Source organism: Bos indicus x Bos taurus, chromosome 13, assembly GCF_003369695.1.
Source record: "Bos indicus x Bos taurus breed Angus x Brahman F1 hybrid chromosome 13, Bos_hybrid_MaternalHap_v2.0, whole genome shotgun sequence".
Taxonomy (NCBI): domain Eukaryota; kingdom Metazoa; phylum Chordata; class Mammalia; order Artiodactyla; family Bovidae; genus Bos; species Bos indicus x Bos taurus.
Window position 1 is genome coordinate 5,991,740 of NC_040088.1, and position 23,753 is coordinate 6,015,492.

The following is a 23,753-nucleotide window of genomic DNA, read 5'->3' on the forward strand; positions in this document are numbered from 1 at the left end:
AGACCTCCATTCCTGCAGCAACAGATCCTCAGTGGATATTGTGTGAGGAAGATCAGAGATGTGAAGACACTTGGCTTGAGAATGCCTGTGCTAAGTCGCTTCAGTCGTGTCCGACTCTTTGCAACCCCATGGGCCGTAGCCCACCAGGCTCCTCTGTCCATGGGATTCTCCAGGCAAGAATACTGGAGTGGGTTGCCATTTCCTTCTCCAGGGAATCTTCCCAGCCCAGGAACTGAACCCGCGTCTCTTAAGTGTTCTGCTTGGCAGGCGGGTTCTTTAGCATAGTGCCACCTGGGAAGCCCTAAGAATGCCCGGCCAGAATTAACAAGCAGGCCTCTCGACTATCCTCACATCCATTTTACTTCAATATGAATCTCTAGAAAGACTAAAATGCTACATGAAAAGGAACTATTGTCAAGCCGCCCAAATGCCTCTTTCTAAATGTGTATTAGAGGAACTCCCTGGCGGTCTAGTGGTTAAGACTCTGTGTTTTTGCTGCCCAGGGTCCAGATTCAATTCCTGGTCGGGAAGCTGAGACGCCACAAACCATGCAGCACAGCCAAAAATAAAAAAGAGTAAAAGAAAAAATATATTGGCCATTAACCAGCAAATCTGGCTATTGTCAAGAATGACCACTATGGACCTTCATTCTGACATTAGCCAGAGTAGTACCCAAAATCTCAGCTTCCAGACTGACACATTTAGCTTCTTCTAGCAACCGAGCCACCTCGGCCAAGCTCTTAGACACGATCCTTCCCACCCCCATCCTGCCAGACTCAGCAGGCAAGGGGACAGGTTTGGGGCTCAGCAGAGCCTGTGGACACTGTCCTGGTTTAACATCTCGTACATGCCTTGTTTTTTATTCCAAACGCTGCCCTCTGCAGCGGAGATGGACTGATGCCATTCATCACTGTTAAGACTGACAGTCTCTTCTTCAGCTCCTCCTCCCTCAGCAGATATCAGGACTTGGCGATCACTCAGGCAGGAAGGACATTGCCCCACATTTTTACCCATCACCTCCTCCTCCTACCAAGATCGGAGTCAAGTTGCCTCCTCCATCTGAGGCATTGTCCTTGGATGGGCAGGACGTTGTAACATCACCAGCTTCTAGAATTCCTGCTTTGGCAAAGCTCGTGGGAACTGAGCTGACCTGTTAGGAAGACCCAACCCAGAGCTTGTTGGGAAGAGAGAGGTCCTCTAGGGGAGATGGTTCAAGTGAGGGCATATATTAAAAACATCACCCAGACCCGAGGATGGTAGGATAAGATGGTAGGAATGGCCCTTGGTTTCTAAAGAAAAGGGGGGACGCTTCAAAGTCTAGTAGATGTTTAACCTGCCTCTGCCCCTTTCCTGTCTCTTTGGATATTGTCTTTCCAAGCCTCAGTTTTCCAAACTATGAAATGGAGAGAGGGGACACAGCACACCCTGCAGGTTGTTTGGGGGATGAAAATGACATCCTTTATTCCATAATGTATGGAGCACCTACGGTGTACTCTGAGGATTCAAGTTTGAGAAAAGTCAGACACAAGCCCTGTCCCCCGGTTGCTTACATTCTACAGAGGAGACGCTATTGTAAGATTGCCACTTGGACAGCATCGTGAGGAGAAGGACGTGGGACTGTTAGAGCCTGTGATGAGGGATTTGACCTGATCTGGGATGGCTTCCCTGAGAACGTGGTGCCTGAGCTAAGAAAGAGGATGTGGAGTTAACCAGGCAGAGAGGAGGGAAAAACATTCCAGGCAGAAGGAACAGCGAGGGCAAAGTCCTTATAGTAAGAAGGATCATGGAGACTACGAGAGACCAAAGAAAGGGTAATGTGTCTGAGATGAGAAACCAAAGGGGAACGTGGAACAAGCCGAGGCTAGAGACTTAGGCAGGGTATAAGCTGAGCGACTGTAACTATGGACCCAAAAGCACAGGGGCTTCAGTAAGATGGCTGTTAGGAAGAGTTGGCAAACTTTTCCAGTAAAGGGCTGTTCTATGGCTGGAATTAGCTTCCATCTCAGATCCGAGATAGCTGCTCCAGCTCTGCCCATCGCATCTGCCTCCCCTCCAGCAAGAAGGAGGAGGAGAGAGGGCAAGCATCATTTTTGCTCACATTGCACAGGACAAGCTTAGTCACATGGCCGTATCTAACCACAGGGGAAGCTGGGAAATGTAGTCTTCATTCTGTGTAGCCTTTTGTCCTGCTAAAACTCTTACAGTGAATGAAGGGAAGGATAGCTACTGGGGACATCTAGTAGTCTTTGCCACAATGGGCCAGAGTGGCTTTGGGGACACCAGAAAGAGGTCTGTTTGCAGTGGTCCAGTGGGAGGTGATGGTGACTTGGGACACGGTCATGGCTTAGCAGGTGGAGAGAATGGAACAGATCTAAGATGTTTGTGAGCCCGAATGAACACTCGATGATGGTTTGGATATGGAGGCAAAGGATAGAGTTGGATGTGGCAAATATGACCCCTAAGTCCCTGGTTTGTGCAATTAGATGCAGGTCTTGTCTGGAAAGTTCTTTGTATATGGTAGCAGGTCAGTTAAGTGTCGCTGCCTTCAGTGAGTCCAGGATGGCAAACCCAACACCTACAGAGACCTGACAAGATAATGAAACGGGTGAAGAGGCCTGTGGACCCTGGGGAGCACATGCCCTGTCTAAAGGGGCAGTTGCTCCTTAGCGCCAGCAAGTGGCTGCCATAGGGAAGGCAGGCTGAATGCGTAGGCTCAGCATCTGATGTTCCAAGGGCAATCTGAACATCTGGAGATTTATGTGAACCCTCCGAATTTGGACACTTGGGCAAATAAGTAAAAACAAATTTCTCAGCCCCAAGGCCTCCGGTTTACGATGCCTGGGACACCCCCCAGCAATACCACTGCACCCTGTTTAGGCCTTTGTGACGTGGTTGCCTTCTCACGGTGAAGCCCTCTGTTGCCTGGCTCAGCCTCAGGCTCTCATCCTCTGCCATCCCCACATTCCTGTCTCTTGTGCCCATGAGCGCCTCCTGCAGGCTCCTGACTCCCTTTTCTCACCAGACCCCCACCAGAGGCCCCTGCCTCTAGAGAAGACAGTCAAAACCATCAGCCTGCTCCCAATCCCCTTAATCGGATCTGCACCAGTGACCCTTCTGATTAAAACTCCCCATCTGTAATCCCCCTTTAAAGCTGGGGAAGCGGAAACACCATAATAGGAGAGCAAGGCTCGATGGTCTGGAAACCGCTACCTCCTACGTCCTTGAAAATGTCTTGGAGAGAAACACAGACCTGAGCTGGGAGTCCCAGATCTAATCTTTGCAAGTTGTGTTGCCCTGGAAAAGTCACTGCATTCTCTGAGTCTCCTTTTCATTCATTTGCTTGTTCATTTCCTTAACTATTTAGGGAGCACCTGCTCTGTGCCAAGGCACCATTTCAGGAACTGGAAATACAACAGTACCAGACAAGCCTGGGCCCTCCTGCAGCTGACATTCTATTGCAGGACACAAAGGGGAAAATTCCAGCACAGCAAGATCAATGCTGTGAAAGGAGAAATTCAGGGGCTGCGAGAGTCCCGAGGGTGGACATTCTCAACCTACACGTAGGGGTCAGAGAAGGTTCACTGGAGTTTCAATGGGCAGTAGGAATCAGCCAGGAGAAGTGGAGGAGAGGGACTCCCCGTTGGTCCAGTGTTTAAGAATTCATCTTCCAATGCAGTGGATACAGGCTCAATGCCTAGTCGGGGAACTAAGATCCCGTATGCCTCAGAGCAACTAAGCCCACGTGACATAACCAAGACATGAAGCAGCCAAGTAAATAAATAAATGTAAGTAATTAAATATTTTTTAAAAAGAGGTGGGCGAGAAAGGGCACTCCAGGCAGAGGCAAGTATCTGGAGGTGTGAGCAACCATGGCAGAGCGGCTCGAGACTTGAGAAGTGTACGAGGTTTTGCCGGGATTCATTGTGGGATATGCAATGGGAAATGGAGAGAATGGTCTGTAGAGAGAAGGAAGGTGGTCTTGAGACAAAATCCAGATCTCCTTGTTGCGCCTCCTGCCTCTCTGACCTCATCTGCTCCCACCCTCCACGTAGCTCATGCAGCCCACCCACACTGAGCTTCTTTCTGTTGCCTGATATGCCAAGTTCATTCCCACCCCAGGGCCTTTGCACATGCTGTGCTCCTACCTGGAATGTTCAGATTTTTGAATGACACACTCCTCACCTTCAAGTCTCAGAACCAGGACATCTCCCATGAAAGGCCTGCCCTGACCACCCAACCTTATGTGGACTCCAGTAGTGCTTCTCTGCTTCTCGGTGTGCGTTTCTCAGTAACATGCAGCACATAATACATTTTACTCCTTTATTGCTTTATGGGTTTTTTGGCCTGCCTTTACCTACCAGTCCTTTAAGGCCAGGGAAATTGTCTTTCTTATCCACGTTACATCTCCAGCAAAGAGCATAACACTTAGCAAGTGCTTGGTAAATACATGCCTAATAAATGCCAAGAGATCAGAACTTGATGGGGAGCCATTGCAGGGTTTACAGCAGGGCTGTGGTTAGCTCAGATTTCTGCTTCTCTCCTGTAACCCATCAATGTGATTGTGAGGATTAGAAGCAATGGGACACTCTTTATGGAAAGCAGCCTTTTATTTAACTTATTTGAGGCTTATTTTACATAGCACAGAATCCACCCATTTCCAGTGAGCAATTCGATGACTTTTCAGTAAATTTGCCAAGTTGTACAACCATCATCCTCAATCGATTTCAGAATGTTTTCATCATCCCAATGAGATCCTTCATGCCCATTGACTGATACCCCTTGTCCCTACCCCGGCAACAGCTAACCTGCCTTCTGTCTCCATAGAGGCACTTTTTCTGGGCACTTCATATACATGGAATCATACACTATGTGGCCTTTTGTGTCTGGCTTCTTCTACTCAGCATAATGTTCTCAAGACTCATCCATATTTTATCATGGATCAGCATTCCGTCCCTTTTTATGGCTGAATAATGCTCCATTGTATAGATAGACCATGGTTTGTTTATCCATCAGCTGATGGACACTTGGTAGTCGTCCTGTGATCAACCACCAGAGGCAAAAAGAAATTCTTTTTAGGATGCCAAAGGCCTGGGTCTAACACCTCTGAGTCCCTCCCTGGGCACTCCAACCTGCTAATCTCTTCTCTCAGAGGACCAAAGCTCCCTTCCACATTTGGTGCAGACAGGTGGGCTGCAGGATTCAGAATCTCTTCGCATGGAGGGAATTTGGGGACAGTCTGCAAATTCTGGTCCTGGTTCCTGCCTCTCTACTCCCTGGGTTCCTGGAGTCCTGCCCAAACCTGATTGGGCTCAGATCCCAAGAAAGCAAGGCTGGAGATGCAGAGGCCTGGTCAGGAGTTTGAGCTGGGTCAGGAGGACTGGGCATGGGCCGCTCCCCAGTCCCTGGGGCCCATCCCAGAGATCAGACCAGCACTGTTCATTGGGGAATTTTCCTACTGGTCCAGTGGTTTAGACTCCACGCTTCCAATGCGGGGGACACAGGTTTGATCCCTGATCGGGGAACTAAGATCCTACATGCCATGTAGTACAGCCAAAAAATAAAACAGAATCACACAGCTTGAAAAAAAATTAAAAGCAAAAAGAACGACTGAGAACTGGGGGGGGGGGGGGGGGGGGGGGGGAAACAGCTTAAAAAAATAAAAACAAACAACAACAACAAAAAAAAAACGCTGTTCATCTGGGTTTAAGACTGTTTAGAGGACACTTGCTGCCTTAGCCAGGCACTGGGGTCCACATACCTAGTCCTGGACTTCCAGAAGCCCCCAGTCCAGAAGCTGGGGGAAGGGGGGACAATAAATTACCCAAATAATAATTTAATAACATAAAATATATATTAAGTGATGTGGTTCAGTTCAGTTTAGTTGCTCAGTCATGTCTGACTTTGCGACCCCATAGACTGCAACTCTCCAGGCTTCCCTGTCCATCACCAACTCCCAGAGCTTGTGGTAGGTGCTTAATTACTTTCTTCTCCACTTTAGAGAGAAAGAAACGGAGTCTCAGAGAAGGGGAGTGACTTGTCCAAGGCCACACAGCCAGTGGGGAATAATAACACTAGTGGTCGAAGCCAAGTCCAACCAGCGTATAAATAAGATGCTGTGAAATGATGAAAGCAATAAAAGTTGAGCGAAAGGCCTAATGAACCCATTGAATTCTCTTTGCCACCTTGCAGGGGCCATCCTCCAATTCTTACAGACGAAGAAACCGAGGCGCAGAGGGTTTAACTTACGTTGAAAGCTCCCCATTCGGGAAGTCTAACCCTGACCCTAAGGGTTTCAACGGGTCTGGAAGAGAAAGCAGTCTCGTGGGCAGGGCGAGGAGGGTGGGTCCCACTGTTTAGCACTCAGGATATTTGATGCATGCGTGTACCAAGGCAGGAGGCGGGGCGCGCTCTGATCCTCCCAACCCAAGCCTCAGCCCCTCTCCAGGGTGGGGTGAGCCTCTGCCCTAAGCATCTCAGGCTGAGAGGAGGGGAGGGGAGAGCACATTCTTAGGTACAAAGTAGGGGGAGCCGCCCTAGAATGACAGCACCAAGGACTGTACAATAGGTGGGTGCATAATTCATGCAACTGTCAGCCGACATCAATTATGTGGGCCTCCCCTGGAGTTGTCTGGGGGTTAGAAACTGGAGCAGGCTTCCCTTGCCAGCCTCTGGGGGAAACCAGACCTCCCAGTTCTTAAAGCGGCAGGCTCTCCAGGATCTGCTCCGTCCCCTGCAGCCGCCCTCGGCCTTGGGGCCCAGAGTCAGAGACAGCAGTGCCTCCACATGGAGGGAGGACTCAACCCAAGGTCCCCGGCAGGCCGCCCTGGAAGGTCAGACCCTCCATGCCCAGCCCTGGGCTGACAAGTCTTTTCCCTCATTCTCCGGCTTCTGAGAAGCTGACTGCTGTATATCCCAGAGTGTCTCAACCTTGGGACTATTAACATCTGGGACCTGATCGTTCTCCGTGGCGGGGGCTGTTCTGTGCATTATAGGATATTTAACAGCATCCTTGTTTCCACCCACCAGCTGCCAGTAACACTCCTCCTCCAAGTCGTGACAACCAAAAATTTCTGCAGAATTTGCCAAATGTCTCCCAGGATGGGGCTGGGGCATACCCAGTTAAGAACCACTGGAAGACCCTCATTTTACAAAGAAGGAAACTGAAGCAAGAAAAGTTGCAGTGTCCAAGGCCTCTTGACCAGAAAATGGCAAAGCTGAATTCCAACTCCGGGGCCCACACATTTTTTGTGTTTTTTTTTTGACCACACTGCCTGGCTTGCAGAATCTTAGTTCCCCGACCAGGGATTGAACCCAGGCCCCAGGCCCGAGGGCACCTAATCAGGGGACTGCCAAGGAATTCCCCCAGGTCCACATTGTTAACCTCAATGTGAGAGTTCCACATGCTTATTCCAATGATCACCTATTTATTTTAATGAATATTTAATACATATATCCTTAGGTATGCAAAATCAGCAGTTTTGCAAAGATCGTTTCTTAGGACAAGGCTAAAATAAAACCAAGGAGGTCGAGTTTACTGTTTTTTATTCTTAAGGAAAGTGCAGTACACGCAGTGGTCGCTTCCCAGGTAGCCCTAGTGGTGAAGAACCTGCCTGCCAGTGCAGGAGATGTAGGAGGTACGGGTTCGATCCCTGGGTCCCACACCAGTATCCTTGCCTGAAAAATACCATGGGCCGGAGCCTGGTTCAAAGCGCTGCAATGAGTCAGACACGACTGAGCGACTAAGCGAGCAAGCATATAGCACAGGGAGCTCTACTTAATGCTCTGCGGTGACCTGAATGGGAAGGAAGTCCAAAATGGAGGGAATATATGTTTTTGTGTGACTGACTCATTTTGAAGTACAGTAAAAACTAACCCAACATTGTAAGGCAGCTATACTCCAATAAAAAATTAATGAAAAAACAATAATTTGTTCAGGGATACATACATTTGTATTAAAAACTATACAGAAAAGGGACGAGGATAAAAATTCTGATTATCTCAGGCATGGAGAAGGACACACCGGAAGTGTCAGTGTTATTGCTCCGTGCCCTGTTTTTTGGGTGGTGGGTTCGCAGGTGTTGGTTTGAATACAGTTCGTAAATGTACATAAAGTAGGTCTACTTTTGTATGTGTCAGATATGTCACTTTAGAAGGTACTATAGAATTTTACTTTTTTTTAGTTTATTTTTATTGAAATATAGCTGATTTACAATGTTGTCATTCCAGTGTACAGCAAAGTGATTCAATTATGCATATATAATTTTACTTTTTCAGTGAGTGCTAATCAAGAAATTAAAACACAAAAGGTTTCTTTTTACGATATGGAACATGCCAGACAACTATGCATGCATGCTAAGTCGCTTCAGTTGTGTCCAGCTCTGAGCAACACTATGGACTGTAGCCGGCCAGGTTCCTCTGTCCATGAGATTCTCCAGGCAAGAATACTGGAATGGGTTGCCATGGCCTCCTCCAGGCAGCTAGAGAAAAAAAAACAAAAACAAAAACAAAAACAGGAAGGTGGTGGAATAACAGGCTGTGGAAGTTCTGCGTGGCGCGACACTTCCTTTCATCTTCCGAGCTGGCCTAGAAAGACACTAGAGCCCTCCTGCTACCTGTGGTACCCCCAGTGCCTTGCAACATGCCTCAGTCGTCGAAGATGGTTAACAAGCAGTAGCCAAATGGAAAACTGACTCTGATCCTGACCTTTCCATGGGTGCTCCGAGAACTTGAGCCCCAGCCAAGAAATACCATGGGAACCAGCTGTCCTAGGCGCTGGGGGTATAGAGACGACTCTCAGAACCCATCCCTGTCCCCTCCAAAGTTCACAGGTTCTGGGCAGTGATGTGCACACACACACACACACACACACACCTGTCATAGGCTGAGTGTGCTAAGTGCCCCCAAGGCTTGGCAAAATGATGAGGGAGCCCTGTGGATGGAGTGGTTGGCCCCTCCAGGGATGACCCTTGTAGGGAGAGGCCATGTGGGCTGGATTTTAAAAGACGGGTTGGAATTCACTGGACAGAGAGGAAGAGGCACAAACCTGCAGAAATGACCAACAATAGCGTGTGATAAGGGAAGCGTGGAGCCTGGGTACCTGTGGTAGGAGAGACCAAAGAGAGGAGTCAGAGTTCAACCCAGAGGGACTTGCCAACCACGCGTCCTGATCGCAGATTCATTGCAGGGGCCTGAACCCACTCATGCTCACCCAAAAGCACTGCTGTTTGCTTTCAGGATGCGGCAGGCAGTTTCAGGTCAAGGGTGAGAAACTAAGACTAGCCAGCGGCTCGGATGCTGGGTGGTCTGGGCTGATAGGGTGGTGTGTGCTGAGCTATTTCACCTGTAATGACAGCTGGCATTTATTAGACATTCACTAGGTGCTGCTGGAAGCTGTCCTGAGTGCTCTGTGTGTGCTAACCCCTTTAATTTCACAGCAGCTCTCTGAGGTAGATACTGTTATTATCATCCCATTTTGCAGATGAAGAAACTGAGGCTTAGAGAGGTTAAATGCCTGGCTCAAGGTAAGAAAGTGGAAGCTCTGAGACTTGAACCCGAAACAGCCTGACAGCAGAGCCCAAGCTCTTAACTGCAGCCCTCTCCACCCTTTTTCAAATCCCCTGTGTCCTCTCTGCCCCTTTGTCTCTGCCTCTTCCCTTTAATCCCTGGCTTCTCTCAAAGTTCATCTTTCTCTGATTTTTTTTTTAATGTCTTTTCTGATCCCCTACAACTTGGGAAAAAGTTGCTTGAGGCTTGGGCTTATCATGAAGCTGGTTCAGGCCTAGGTGGTACTCGACCATTTAATTCAGAGGCTCACCATCCCCGTAACCTACCCTCCCCTGGATCCTTGAACTCAAATCTCCCATGGTGGACTGGTTCGGCCCACCCTGGATTTTCTGTCCACCCCTGAGTCATTCAGCAGTAGTCAGGATCAAATAATACAGGCATGGAGCCCTCACCCCCACCCCCAGCTCTTCAGCAGAGGCAGAAGAAAGAGAGGGGCAAGCCTATGAGAAGAGGACAGTTTTGGGGAGGAGTGAGGAGGGCTGATAGATAAGTTTAGGAGTTTCGATTTTCTCCTGAAGAGGCCTGGAAATTTATTAAGCAGGAGAGTGATGTGATTGGATTTGTATTTTTGAAAAAAAAAAAAAAAAAAGACCCCAGAGCAATGTATTACATCTGCTTGCATTTCTGCCTAAGCTGTAGTCTAGCCTAGGTTCTATTAATTTCTATAAACATCCAGTGAGCCCAAATATCTGGAGGAGACCCTTTTCTCTTTTTTAAAAATGTATTTATTCATTTTATTTTTGGCTGTGCTGGGTCTTGGTTGTTATGCAGACTTCTCTCTGGTTGCAGAGGGCAGAGGCTGCTCTCTCGTTGTGGTATGCAGGCTTCTCATTGCAGAGAGAGTTCTCTTATTGCTGAGCATGGGCTCCAGAGCTCTTGGGCCTCAATAGTTGCAGCGAGTGGGCTCATAAATTGGGGTTCCTGGACTGCAGAGCGCTCCAGCCCAGCTTCTCTATGCCATGTGGGATCCTCCTGGACCAAGGATCAAACCCACGTCCTCACTACGGGCAGGCAGGCTCTCTACCACTGAGCCACCAGGGAAGCCCCCAGATCCTCTTCTTGATTCAGGGAACTCAAAAGTAGTTAAACTGTGATCCTTAGCCTCAAAAATTCATAGTCATACTCTGGAATTACTAACATGAGACCAGGATATCTATGCCTCCCTGAAAATCATCTGCAAAATCTTGAGTGTTTAGCAAAAAGGTCTGTAGTTTTTATCTCATTTCTAACATAACCTTAAGAGCTCATGTACTGGGGGCAGACAAACCCAGGTAAATATCCTGGCTCTGCAGCTGAGTAGCTTTGGAAGCCTAGGTTTCCTCATCTCTTCTCTGGAGGTACAATACAATAATGGGATTGTTGTAAGAATGAAATAAGGGGACTTTCCTGGTGGTCCCATAGCAGGGGATCCAGGTTTGATCCCTGGTCAGGAAACTAGGTCCCACATGCCCCAACAAAGGCCTGGAACAGCCAACTAAATAAATATATTTTTTAAAAGAGAATGAAATGAGCTTCATGGAAAGTGACTAGCACAGTGCCTAGCATACAATGAACACTTGATAAAGGGTAACTTATTATCATTAGTCGGAGAAGGCAATGGCACCCCACTCCAGTACTCTTGCCCAGAAAATCCCATGGATGGAGGAGCCTGGTGGGCTGCAGTCCGTGGGGTCACTAAGAGTCGGACACGACTGAGCGACTTCACTTTCACTTTTCACTTTCATGCATTGGAGAAAGAAATGGCAACCCACTCCAGTGTTCCTGCCTAGAGAATCCCAGGGACGGGGGAGCCTGGTGGGCTGCCGTCTATGGGGTCGCACAGAGTTGGACACGACTGAAGCGACTTAGCAGCAGCAGCAGCATTATCATTAGTATCATGTCAGGAAAGTGGTACCCCAGTCCATAATAGTTATGAACCACTGGTCTAGATCACGAGACAACAAACTATGACCTTCAGGTCAAATTCAATCCACTGCCAGTTTTTATAAATAAAGTTTTATTGAAACAGCTATGTTCATTCATTTTTATGCTACAGCTGCAGAGTTAAGTGGTGGCAACCAAGAATTCATGGGCTTCAAGGTCTTAAATATTTACTATTTCTCCCTTTATAGACAAATTTGACAGACCTTTGGGCTTGATGATTAGTTTTAAACCATTTAAATTATCTGGATATCAGTTTCCAAGTCTAGGGCTTCCCTGGTAGCTCAGAGGTTAAAGTGTCTGCCTGCAATGCGGGAGACCTGGGTTTGATCCCTGGATCAGGAAGATTCCCTGGAGAAGGAAATGGCAACTCACTCCAGTATTCTTGCCTGGAGAATCCCATGGACGGAGGAGGCTGATGGGCTACAGTCCATGGGGTCGCAGAGTTGGACACAACTGAGTGACTTCAATTCACTTCACTTCACTTTACTTCCAAGTCTATGTGATAAATGGATTTGAATAAATAATCTTTTATCTCAAACATCCAGCCATTAGCTAACTGATGAGATATGAAAATGCTCTTGAGAGTTGAGGAATGTCCTGCAGACCCAGAGTATTAGGATAACCATCCCATTGGTGGTTGTTAACTAAATTCCACTCTCTTCTCCTCACAGATCCTTGCCATAATTTCCATCATGTTCATCGTCCTCTCCACTATTGCCCTGTCTCTCAACACCCTGCCTGAGCTGCAGAGCCTTGATGAGTTCGGCCAGACCACAGACAACCCCCAGCTGGCCCATGTGGAGGCCGTGTGCATCGCATGGTTCACCATGGAGTACCTATTGAGGTTCCTCTCCTCCCCCAAAAAGTGGAAGTTCTTCAAGGGCCCGCTCAATGCCATTGACTTACTGGCCATTCTGCCGTATTATGTCACCATCTTCCTCACTGAATCCAACAAGAGCGTGCTGCAGTTCCAGAACGTCCGCCGTGTGGTCCAGATCTTTCGGATCATGCGTATTCTCCGCATCCTTAAGTTGGCACGTCACTCCACTGGCCTCCAGTCCTTGGGCTTCACCCTGCGGAGGAGCTACAATGAGCTGGGCTTGCTCATCCTCTTCCTTGCCATGGGCATCATGATCTTCTCCAGCCTTGTCTTCTTTGCCGAGAAGGATGAGGATGACACCAAGTTCAAAAGCATCCCGGCCTCTTTCTGGTGGGCCACCATCACCATGACAACCGTTGGGTATGGAGACATCTACCCCAAGACTCTCCTGGGGAAAATTGTGGGGGGTCTCTGCTGCATCGCAGGAGTCTTGGTGATTGCTCTTCCCATCCCCATCATTGTCAATAACTTCTCTGAGTTTTATAAAGAGCAAAAGAGGCAGGAGAAAGCCATCAAACGGAGAGAAGCTCTGGAGAGAGCCAAGAGGAACGGCAGCATTGTATCCATGAATATGAAGGATGCATTCCCCCGGAGCATCGAGATGATGGACATTGTGGTTGAGAAAAATGGAGAGAATGTGGGTCAGAAAGACAAAGTGCAAGATAATCACTTGTCTCCCAGCAAATGGAAATGGACCAAGAGGACACTGTCTGAAACCAGCTCTAGCAAATCCTTTGAAACCAAGGAGCAGGGATCCCCTGAGAAAGCCAGATCATCTTCTAGTCCTCAGCACCTGAACGTCCAGCAGTTGGAAGACATGTACAACAAGATGGCCAAGACCCAATCTCAACCCATTCTTAATACTAAGGAGTCAGCCACCCAGAGCAAACCAAAGGAAGAACTTGAAATGGAGAGTATCCCCAGCCCCGTGGCCCCTCTGCCTACTCGTACAGAAGGGGTCATTGACATGCGAAGCATGTCAAGCATCGATAGCTTCATTAGCTGTGCCACAGACTTCCCTGAAGCCACCAGATTCTCCCACAGCCCTTTGGCATCGCTTCCCAGCAAAACTGGAGGTGGCATGGCCCCAGAGGTTGGCTGGCGGGGAGCTCTGGGTGCCACTGGTGGTAGGTTTGTGGAGGCCAACTCCGCCCCTGATGCCAGCCATCACTCCACTTTCTTCATCGAGAGCCCCAAGAGTTCCATGAAGACCACCAACCCCTTGAAGCTTCGAGCTCTTAAAGTCAACTTCATGGAGGGCGATCCCAGTCCATTAGTCCCCATTCTGGGGATGTACCATGACCCTCTTAGGAACCGGGGGGGTGCTGCGGCAGCTGTGGCAGGGCTGGAGTGTGCCAGCCTCTTGGACAGGCCTGTGCTGAGTCCAGAGTCCTCCATCTACACCACAGCGAGTGCTCGGACACCCCCCCGGTCGCCCGAGAAACACACAGCAATAGCATTCAACTTCGAAGCAGGTATCCACCAGTACATTGATGCGGACACAGATGACGAAGGGCAAGTCCTCTACAGTGTGGACTCCAGCCCTCCCAAGAGCGTCCATGGGAACACTAGTCCCAAGTTCAGTGTCGGGACAAGGTCCGAGAAGAACCACTTTGAAAGCTCCCCCTTACCCACCTCCCCTAAGTTCTTAAGGCAGAACTGTATTTACTCTACAGAAGCATTGACTGGAAAAGCTCCCAGTGGTCCAGAAAAGTGCAAACTTGAGAACCACATCTCCCCGGACGTCCGCGTGTTGCCAGGGGGCGGAGCCCACGGAAGCTCACGGGATCAGAGCATCTGAACCACCCCGACGCGGAGGAGAGACTTCTGGCAGGGTCCAAAGAGGGGTGCTGCTCAGCTCACCTGCCGCGGAGGTTTTCTGCATGAACTCTGAAACAGAAAGGCTCTGCAAAGCCCCCAGAAATAAGAGAGACTCCAGAAGAAGCTCCGTAAAACCCCGAGAGCTGTTAACGGGTCTATCAGAAGCAAAGCCGGCCAAGCCGTGGGGTATGGCGCCTCCTTGTAACAGCTCTGCAGCCCTCTTTGGAAGACGACAAGAACAGAGCTCGCAGCCGCCACTACCACGTTCCAGACACCGCCGAGGCCACCTACTCCCCATTCTTTTCTCATGGCTCTCCACCACAGCCTCCGAAGGCAACATCTTCATCCCTCCTGGCTTCTGCTGAAGAAGGATGCTGGAACAGGTGGCCGGTGTTCGAAGAGTGGGTTGACCATTTTGGTTTTGGGTGTTGCCTGGCCACCTCTAGGAACTTCTGTCCGTCACCTGCTGGATGGATCCCACCGTTAGAAGGCTACCGGGGATGCTCACAACCTGGGGAAAGCTGCACCGTAAGCCGGGATCCCAGCGCAAAACCCTTCCTCAAATGTCTTCATTGACTTCAGTATTCCATAGTACCTGAGATTTTATTTTGAGATATCATCAGGGTGAGTTGCACCACTTGTACTCAATTCTAATTGCCCCCTGGCAATCTGGAAAGGGTTCAGAAGGCGGGTGCTCAGGCAACAGTATGAACTCTGAGCACTGCTTTAGGGTGGAGAAGGAAAATGCTTTCTGTACATCGCTAGGGTAGACTCAAAAGATATGCAAGTGTCAAATATGCAAAAGAATAGCTTATTCAAAGCGACTGTATGTTACCGAAGAACAGAATAAATCTGTTTGTTTTTTTAACCTGAAAAAAAACAAAAGGAAAAAAAAAATCCCCAATTGAAATGCCCAGTTCAGACTTTTGAATCCTTCCTGCTGAGGCAGGGAAAGTACTTATTATAATAGAATTTCTTTTTTGTTTCCTGTGGTATTTAAGTTTTAAGAAAAAAGTTAAAATAAAAAGCACTTTATGTTTTTCAAAAAAAATAGGTTTTACCAGGGACAGTGTCAACATCTCGCACTTTAAAACGAGCATGATTTCCCGTGGGCCACTTCACTGGGACTACAGCTGAGTTTTTGCTCCAGGCGTGTGTCTGGCCACGGTGGGTGATACTGTGCTGGTATTGCTGTCAAAGTCTGTGGGCTCCTTCCCTGCCCCCCTCAAGCTTCCCCTTAACCCTCTTGCATCAGAAAGGGTACTTGGCCCTTGCATGGGGTCCTGTGCTTAAGTCATGTGTATAGGAAACACGAGCATCTCAGAAGAATGATGTAGATGGTTGGGCATTGGGTGTTTTACTCTGTTCTCTTTCTTGTCCACCAGGGGTGGGTGTGTTTTCAGTGTCATTGTCTGTACTAACAGCTCAGCTCTCCTTTCTGCAGCCATCAATGCAGCCAGTACAGACAAAAGCAATAAGTATTTGTGTGCATTGTGAGCAGTTCTGGTCGCTCTCTCTCGGTGTTGGTCTTCCTGTCTTAGTTTGATGACCTGGCGTTGACCTGCCTGATTTTAGTTCAACAGCATGGTGGTGCTGGCCATTCCCCAGTTCAGGAACACTGGGTGGAGCCACTGGTTAGCACGATGCCGTGCTGTTGGCCCATCTGTTAGTGAAAATGACACGGTATTGATCTACTTGTCTTCAGTACAATGGGGCAATGTCGTTCTCCTAACACAATGTCGACGGATGGTGTCCCAAGTACAATAGCATAGCTCTGCCGATCCTCAATATAGTGCCAGGCGTTCGTCTTCCTGATGGAACAAAACGTGGTTTGCCTGTCCTTCATAGACTCTGTCGTTGGTCTGCCTGTTAGTACAATGGCACAATCCACCTGTCAGTACACAAGCATCACACAATCGTTCTGCCTGCCCTCTGCACAGTGGCATGAGATTGGGCCAACTGTCACAGGTATGATGACACGGGGTCATTCCACTGCCCTTCAAAACGCTGTATCCTCCGCTGCATATGCACCCGGTTCGTACTGCTTCTCAGCATCTCCAAGGGCTGTAGATCCCTCCAAGAGGCCGCAGTCCTGTTTTTTGCTGCGTTAACACAGTGTCTTGACTCCGGAAGTACCAGAGTACTCTTGCGTCAAATCCTAAGGGATTTAAGGGGCAGGGAGTACGAGGTTATCCTGGGCTGGTGGCTCACCGGAAAGAGGAAGTGCAGGGCCCCCCAGGTGCTTTGCTGAGCACACAGTACAAGCTGGGGGCGGGTGGAGGAGTGGCTGCAAGACCGTCTTCCCAGGGCCATCTCTCGCGTCTCTTTGTTTCTGTCACCATTCACATCTGCCATCAGCACAAACGTGAAAATTCAGGGAAAACAAACAAATGCTTTTTGATAAAAGTAAATAGTTGTGATTTCCGATTCAGATATTTTTAGAGCTGATGCTATCTGTAAAAATTAATAATAATAATATAGTCTATTTTACATATCAGGAAAGTGAACATGTTTAAATATAGCCATATATAGTGAGAAGGAACTTATCACCCCTTCTTCAAATCGAGGCATTTCATTTGCTGGTTGAAGCAGTCGAGAAGTGTACAGATTAGAAATGATTTCTTTTTTCTTTTTTTTTTAAACTAATAACCAATTGGTGCAACTCTCCTTGTAACCAAAGGCCCTATCTGCCTTGCGTGGTCATGCAGGACCTATCCCTTTCCTTCCTCATGTATTTTGTCTGAACTTAAAGTAGCATTTTATTGAGTCACTTTTGAAGGATGAATTCAGAAGTATCATGAAGAACCTACCTGTTCAGGCTTAATAGCCAGAGTCCTATAGAGTTCTTATAGAAACAGAATAACTGAAACTCAGCATATACTATGCTTAGAAAGTATTGCATTTTGTTTTGGGTTTTCCTTTTACATGTGGATGTTATTGTAGGAATATAGTTTTTATCCTGTGCCGATTCAAAATAGAGTGTTGTAAGTTTCCCCAGGCCCCTATCTGCCAAAAAGAAACATGCCCAGATTTTGTAAGATGTGTACCCCCTGCTTGTACATGTACTGTGTACATGCACTGGGAAATCTACCTAAGAGTCTTCACTGAGAAGCTAACCTTGATAGACCGGTGTTGATGGAGGAGAGAAAAACAATGGTTTGGAGGCAAATACTGCTCTAACCTGGTGGTCCCACCCATTCCTGAACCAATGAAAGTGGGAGAAAAAACAAAAACAAAAACAAGAAATGTTATTTCATCCCAAAGACATGAATCTAGGGGCTGGAGGTGGATGGATGCCTGGTCCCTTTGGCACATTCAGTAAAACTCGTCAAGAACCCCAGCAAACTTCCACCATTATCAAAAAGGGCTAGGGACCAGGTCCGGACAAGCTGAGCGTGTGTGTCAGGACACAGGCTACACGGGACGACGAAAACAAGGGACCCGGTAGCTGTGCACCCTGATCACCCGGGCGGCCGTCGCCGACCAGCAGAGAGGGGTGGGCAAGCTCTGGAGGAGTCCGTTTACTCACCTTTTTATCTTGGGGTAAAGGAAACAATAGGACTTCCGTGCAGTAGATTTCTCAGTGCCTTCTTTAGGAGTTTTATCTTAAGCACACTCAACGGGGAGAGAAAAAAGAGGAAAGAACATTCATTCCCACGAAGCCCCTTTCTCTCAAGGCATCGGGGATCGAGAAGGAAGAAGATGATGATGGTGAAACAGCAAAATCCTGAGGAGGCCATTTCCTTTCAACCCACCTGGCTCACCCCTGAGAATTGCTGGTGACACAGACTTTTTCAGACTGATTACCCAACCTCTCCTCCGCCGTGTCTTAGTATCTGTAAGCCTCATCCTTGCCCTTTCTCCTGATAAGATCCACGTTTCTAACGAAAAAAAAAAAAAAAAAAAACCAGAACGGTATTCTCTTCTGTAAAACTGTAACGTATTGTTGATGTTTGTAACTATTGTATATTTCTGTCTTGCTCCAAGTCTTGGCTGGAGTGTATAGTCCATGGGCACAGGGGGAATTTAAAATTTACCAGACAAGGGTTACTAAAGCCCGGTCTCTCTCTCCCTCTCTCCTTTCCTCATTTCTCTGCCAACTGACTAGTCTCAAGTAACATGACCCCAAGACTCAGCCTCCAGTCAAGTAACTTTGAATCCTCTGCGAGGGAGGCGAAAAGCCTCTAGCACATGATCCTTTGAGAAAGGACTTTTTCTACCGCCATGAAGTTGGCAGGAGATGAAAGAGTCCTCCCGTGACTCCCCCAGCAGGACAGTGGAGAACCTCCAGCCCTGAGCTGAAATTTCCTCACCTCCCATTGCTTACATGACAGCATCCAAATGCTTTTACTCAACCCCGGGCGACCCAAACCAGCGCTGGCTACATCCAGAAATAAGAGTTACCTCTGCGTTTTCTGTTGCCATTTTTCTGGCTCTAGAAATATCTGATGCGTGACTATGTCATAGGATGTCTGCGCATCTCAGAGTAGTCTATTTTTCTGTTCAAATAAAATATATATATAATATATATATATGTATTTTTAGCAAATTTATAATTGGGCCATTGAGTCTACTTTCTTCTTTTGTAATACACAGTAACATCTTAGGATTTCTATTGTTAGTCATTATCGCAGCTGATGTCTTCTGGTCTCTTTCATTTCCTCCCATTGTTCCTTGGACTGTTTTTTTCTTCTTCTTTTTTATTCTGATTTTCTGGAGGTGGGGAAAGACTTTGGGGTTCTGACTGCCTCATGCAGGCATTTTCTAACACAAGGCCTAGAATCTGTTGACCTGTTACTTTCCTCATTCGGTCTGTTCTTGTTTATTGTTCTCAAGAATCCAGAGCACAGACACAAGAGTGAGACCAAGGGGAGCAGGGCTACAGATGGCCCTCAAAATCAGGATGGGGTGTGGGCAGGTTTAGCTCATCCCCCACACCCTTCTGCGGTTCTAAAGGGACTGAGTTTTCTTCTTCCCAGAGATCTTGGAGTCTAAAATCTCATGCAAGAAAGCCTCCCTCTGGCATTTCTGAGATTCAGAGGACACCAAAACCCCTCCTGGCTGGCCTGTTGCCGCATCCGGCACCCTGCTGCCTGTGACCGACTGGATCTGAAGATCAGAGCACTTTCAGGTTCTCAAAACCCAGAGAAAATCCTGGACCTCAGATCTCATCCACTTTTAATCAGTTCTGCATTTCAACCCGTGTCCAACAGCCTCACCACCACCCTCGGCCAGACAAGCTCGCAGCCAAATCCTGAGAAGAGACTGTCCCCAGAATCTGCCATCTCATCTCCCCTTCCCTCTCCAGCTGCCTGGCTCCACAGAGCCAGAGATTCGTGGTGTTTTTCCAGCTTCCACCTATCAGGAAGTGTCTGGACTGTACCGATAATTCATTCCACCAGGCGGTTTCCAGGCCTTGGGTGGGCCGGCAACATCTCGTGAAGCAGCATCTTCACCAGAAGATGATTCTCCATCCGTCAGTTCGTGCAGGAAGAGGAAGAAAGCCCAGATCATCTCCAGCGGGCATCTGTAGATTGTCATATCCCACCTGCCTTGCTGGGCAGGGCTCTGGCCTCTGCCCAGGTCAGAGATCTGAGCCAAGTCAGGACCCCCTAGATGGCAGTGAAACATCACCCACTGAGTCATCAACCCCAAGGGGAAACCAACAGAACAACGAACGTATCATTCTGGTGTGCATGTTCGTCGCTCAGATGTGTCCAACTCTTTGCAACCCAAAGAACTGTAGCCTGTCAGGCTACTCTGTCCATGAGATTCTCCAGGCAAGACTACTGGAGTGGATTTCCATTCCCTCCTCCAGAGGATCTTCCCAACCCAGGGATCGAACCCTGATTCTTTACCATTTGAGCTACATTCTGGGCTAAGGCTCTAATCAGAGTTTTCCCACCTCCCCAATTCCCAGTAATCTGGTTTGAAACAAAGCCAAATAAAATAGACAAGATTTTTAAAAAACAAAACTTTTGCACAAGAACAACAACAAAACTGTCTCCCAGCAGTTTGCTAGGCTTGATGGTCAGAAGAGCAAACACCGTTGCCTGTGGGTGTCTGTGGGTGGTTCATCTAGGAAATGTTGTGTCGCTGGGGTTCCATCCACTGCCCCGATATTGTCTGAACCTGGAATTTCTCCTGAACTCCCCCAAATGCCAACTTGAAGAAACAGATGTGGAAGGGAGTCTGTTCGTCGAGTAGCCCCTCTTCCTCACTGCTAACTCTTAACTCTCCATTCCTTCTTGACGGGGTCCTGGAAATATCTAAAGGCTGGAGGGGGATGGGATGGAGTGGGGCCGTTCACCTGAAGAAGGGACCACCTAACCACAGGATGGCTGCATGCCAGTCTCTGCAAGTTTCTCCTGTATGAAAGGGACCTGGCAGTCAATTTCAGCTCAGGTTAAGAAAGTCCTTCACCTAGACGGGGCTGCCTCCCCATGGAACTTGGTGCCATGTCCGGTCATGAGATCTCTGACAACACAGGTATTTAAAAAGAGGCTACTTGATGTATGAAATGGATGTTGCTGAGGGCACCTAGTACTGCATACCAACTGCATACTGGACTGAATATCCAGGGAATGTCTCTCTCTACCACCTCCTCCCCACCCTCTTCCAGTGTATGCCTGTGTGTGCATGTGTGTGTGTGTGGTCTGAACATCTGAGCACAGGCTTAAGCCACGGGGGCAAAGGCAGAGGGCGCAGTTAGCAGAAGCTCAGATTCTAGAGTGTGGAGCTTTCTGAGGGGGTATCAGGGAGGGAAGGGGCAGCGGGGCACCCCGATCCTCTCTGCTCCCCATCTTGGGCGATTGTAGTGGTGCCGCTGGTCACCTGTCCGTCCCCAGTGCCCTGACAGGGACCACACTGTGCTGGGATGAGGCTCCTGCTCCCCTCGCACAGGCCAGCCATGGAGTGAACCCCCCCTTCTCTGGCTGGCCTCTCACGGTGCTTCAGCCTTCTGCCCAGATCCTGTGCCCTCGCAGGCCTCAGGCTTTCTGTACAAGAGACACAGTTATCTTTTACCCACTCGCCAGCCGCCTAAGGAACCGACTGGCCAGGCAACGGCAAACAGCATCATCCCCAAAGGGCTTTTCTTTTCAACAAATAAAACAAGAAATCCCATTCCAGACCCTTGAAAGTCCCCACCCAGTGAAGGAAGTCCAGAAGGGCCAAAAGAGAGAGACAGCTGCAATCTAGGTTTACTACAAAACGAGGCTTCTGCTGTGGCGGCCTGCAGGCGGAATGTCCACATCCAAGGACAGCATTTGACCAAAGAGGTTTTGAATTTCCTCCTAATTGTGGATGGTGGGCCTGGAGGAGTGGGGACTTTGTCCTCAGGGTGACCCCACATCCAGGAAGTCTCAGGTTGCTTCATCACAGGATGAGGGAGAGGTTTGGCTGGATAGTCTGAGCGACTGCCTTCCTCCCAAGCCAAAATTAAACAAAAGCCCGGTTTCCAAGACCCCCTTTGAGGCCCTGTCCTGCAGAAACAGCGCAAGTGGCTGGCTGCCATGACATGACCATTCTGGAAAATGAAGAAAACTCCCAATTCTGTCCCATTGGGATGTCCTCCGGAGTCCTGCATGGATCGCCACACACTTCCTGCCTCCCTAAGCTCATCAAGGCTTGGAAAACAAGGAAAGAAGCATGGGAGAAGATGCCCACAGGATTTGGACTTCTCAGTGTGGCTCAGGCCCCCTCGTCTTCACTAGGACTTTGGGAGTCTCTCTCCGATGAGCTTGACATCTGAGCTCAGAGTGCCTGGGGAGTGGGGATGAGGAAGATCAGCAGAGGTCAGGCTGTATGGCCCCTTTGCTCTCCAGGCCTGTCCTGGCTTCAATCCAAGGTCAAGGAACTCAGGGTTAGCCCCTAACATATGACTTTGGCACCCAACCTGTAGGTTTTGGTTTTGGTTTTGTTTTTTTGAGTGAGTGAGTAAATGTGAAAATGATTGACTTCCGAGTGAATGAATGGATGAGTGAATGGGTGAGGGGAGAGAGGAGTTCATTCTGGAAAGGAGGAAGAAATGGGAGGCCCTCCCATTGAAGCCTGTAAGCCCCAGCATTGCCATCTGTTCTTTGACTCAAGTGGGGGCCAAGATGACAGTCAAATTTCCTGCCCTGAGGGTCTTCTCGGGGCTACACTTCCAGGGGCCCATGGGGGCAGCCCCAGTCTCTTTTTGGCTCTCCTGCCCTGCATTTTCACCCTCAGACCCTACTTTAGCTCACCCTAGCCCATAGCACAAGGTGGTTTTCCAGTAGGCTAAGCCAAGGGTCCGAGGTCACGGTTTCCCCTGGGCTGGGACTTGCTTGGGGCAGTAATGTGGGAGCTGATATCTGAAAACTGGACTGCGTTCCCTGAGCCATGGCAGTTGAGCTGGAAAGCAAGGCCAGCCTGTCCTCCAGCTTTCAGAGCCAAGGGTCTTCCTTTTTTTCTGAGCCCAGTGCCCCCCATGGTAGCATGCTCCCTGATCCTGCCAGCTATGACCCTCTGTCTCTCCCAGGAACCGCGGGGTGACATTGAGGCTTTTCTGCCAGCAAAGCCATTCTGATCGCCCCACCCATAACAGGGGCCAAGCCAATCACATTAGCCATAAACGACCAATGTCCTTAGCCACTCTTTTCTTGGAGTCACGTTCATGGGTTCTGTTCATCTCTGGTCAGTTGCCGTCTCTAGTCCTTCCTGTAAAGGTGAAAAACAAATGTCACACACAGACACACACGCACACACACAAGGAAACCAAACAACAAAAAACCCAGTGTCTTTTTATGCATGTGATGAGATGAAATTGTGACCTCCAGCTGCTGTCCTGTCTTGTAAAATACGTCCAAATGTTTAAGAATTTCTAAGCAAATGGTCCCTTAATGAGTCTGCAGAATTCAATAAAAAGGTATGGAGAAAACAGGCGTGGTGGTTTATTTTCTGGAGGGCACAGGGAGGTGAGGATGTGAAGATCTGTAAGGGAGGCTGAACTGGAGAGCCTAGGGACCTAGAGGAGCAGAGCTTACTGTTACTCTTCATCTGAAAGAGAAGAAGCATGAGAATCTAGCTGACTTGTCATCCCAATATACAAGCAGTGGTAACCCAACCCATGCTGTGTCCATGGAATTCCTGTTCTGGTCATTTGACCCTCATGTCAACCATGCCTGGGTATTCCTGATCTTGATACCTCATAAAAATTCTCCTAGTACAAGTTACAACCTCAAATGCCGATAGGAGTCAAGCAGGTAACATAAATGACGAAAGCAACCCAGGTAAGAGACATAAGGGAGTGGTGGTGAGTGTGGCAAACTTAAGATCACATTTCCTGTCTAAAAGGGTGAACTTGGGACTTCCCTGGAGGTCCAGTGGTTCAAACTTTCTGTGCTTCTAATGCAGGGGACTCAAGTTCAATCCCTGGTCAGGGAAACTAAGATCCCACATGTTATCCAGTGCAGCAAAAATAAATAAATAAATAATTTTTTAAAATAAATAAAAGGGTGTATTCTATTCATCTGCAGCTGGTTGTCACCAAATAGAGATGCAGGCTCAGCAATTCCAGATCTTCAGACTTTTTCAGAGA

At 48.5% G+C, this 23,753-nt stretch overlaps 1 protein-coding gene across 1 annotated transcript in view; it reads left to right on the plus strand.

Annotated features, from left to right (window-relative positions):
* Positions 1-23,095, plus strand: part of KCNB1 (potassium voltage-gated channel subfamily B member 1) — a 119,567-nt gene extending 96,472 nt beyond the window's left edge. The window contains exon 3 of the mRNA XM_027558298.1: positions 12,159-23,095. Within this exon, the coding sequence (XP_027414099.1) occupies positions 12,159-14,168 (2,010 nt within the window). The 3' untranslated portion in view covers positions 14,169-23,095. The remainder of the gene's footprint in view (positions 1-12,158) is intronic.
* Positions 23,096-23,753: the final 658 nt, after the last annotated feature.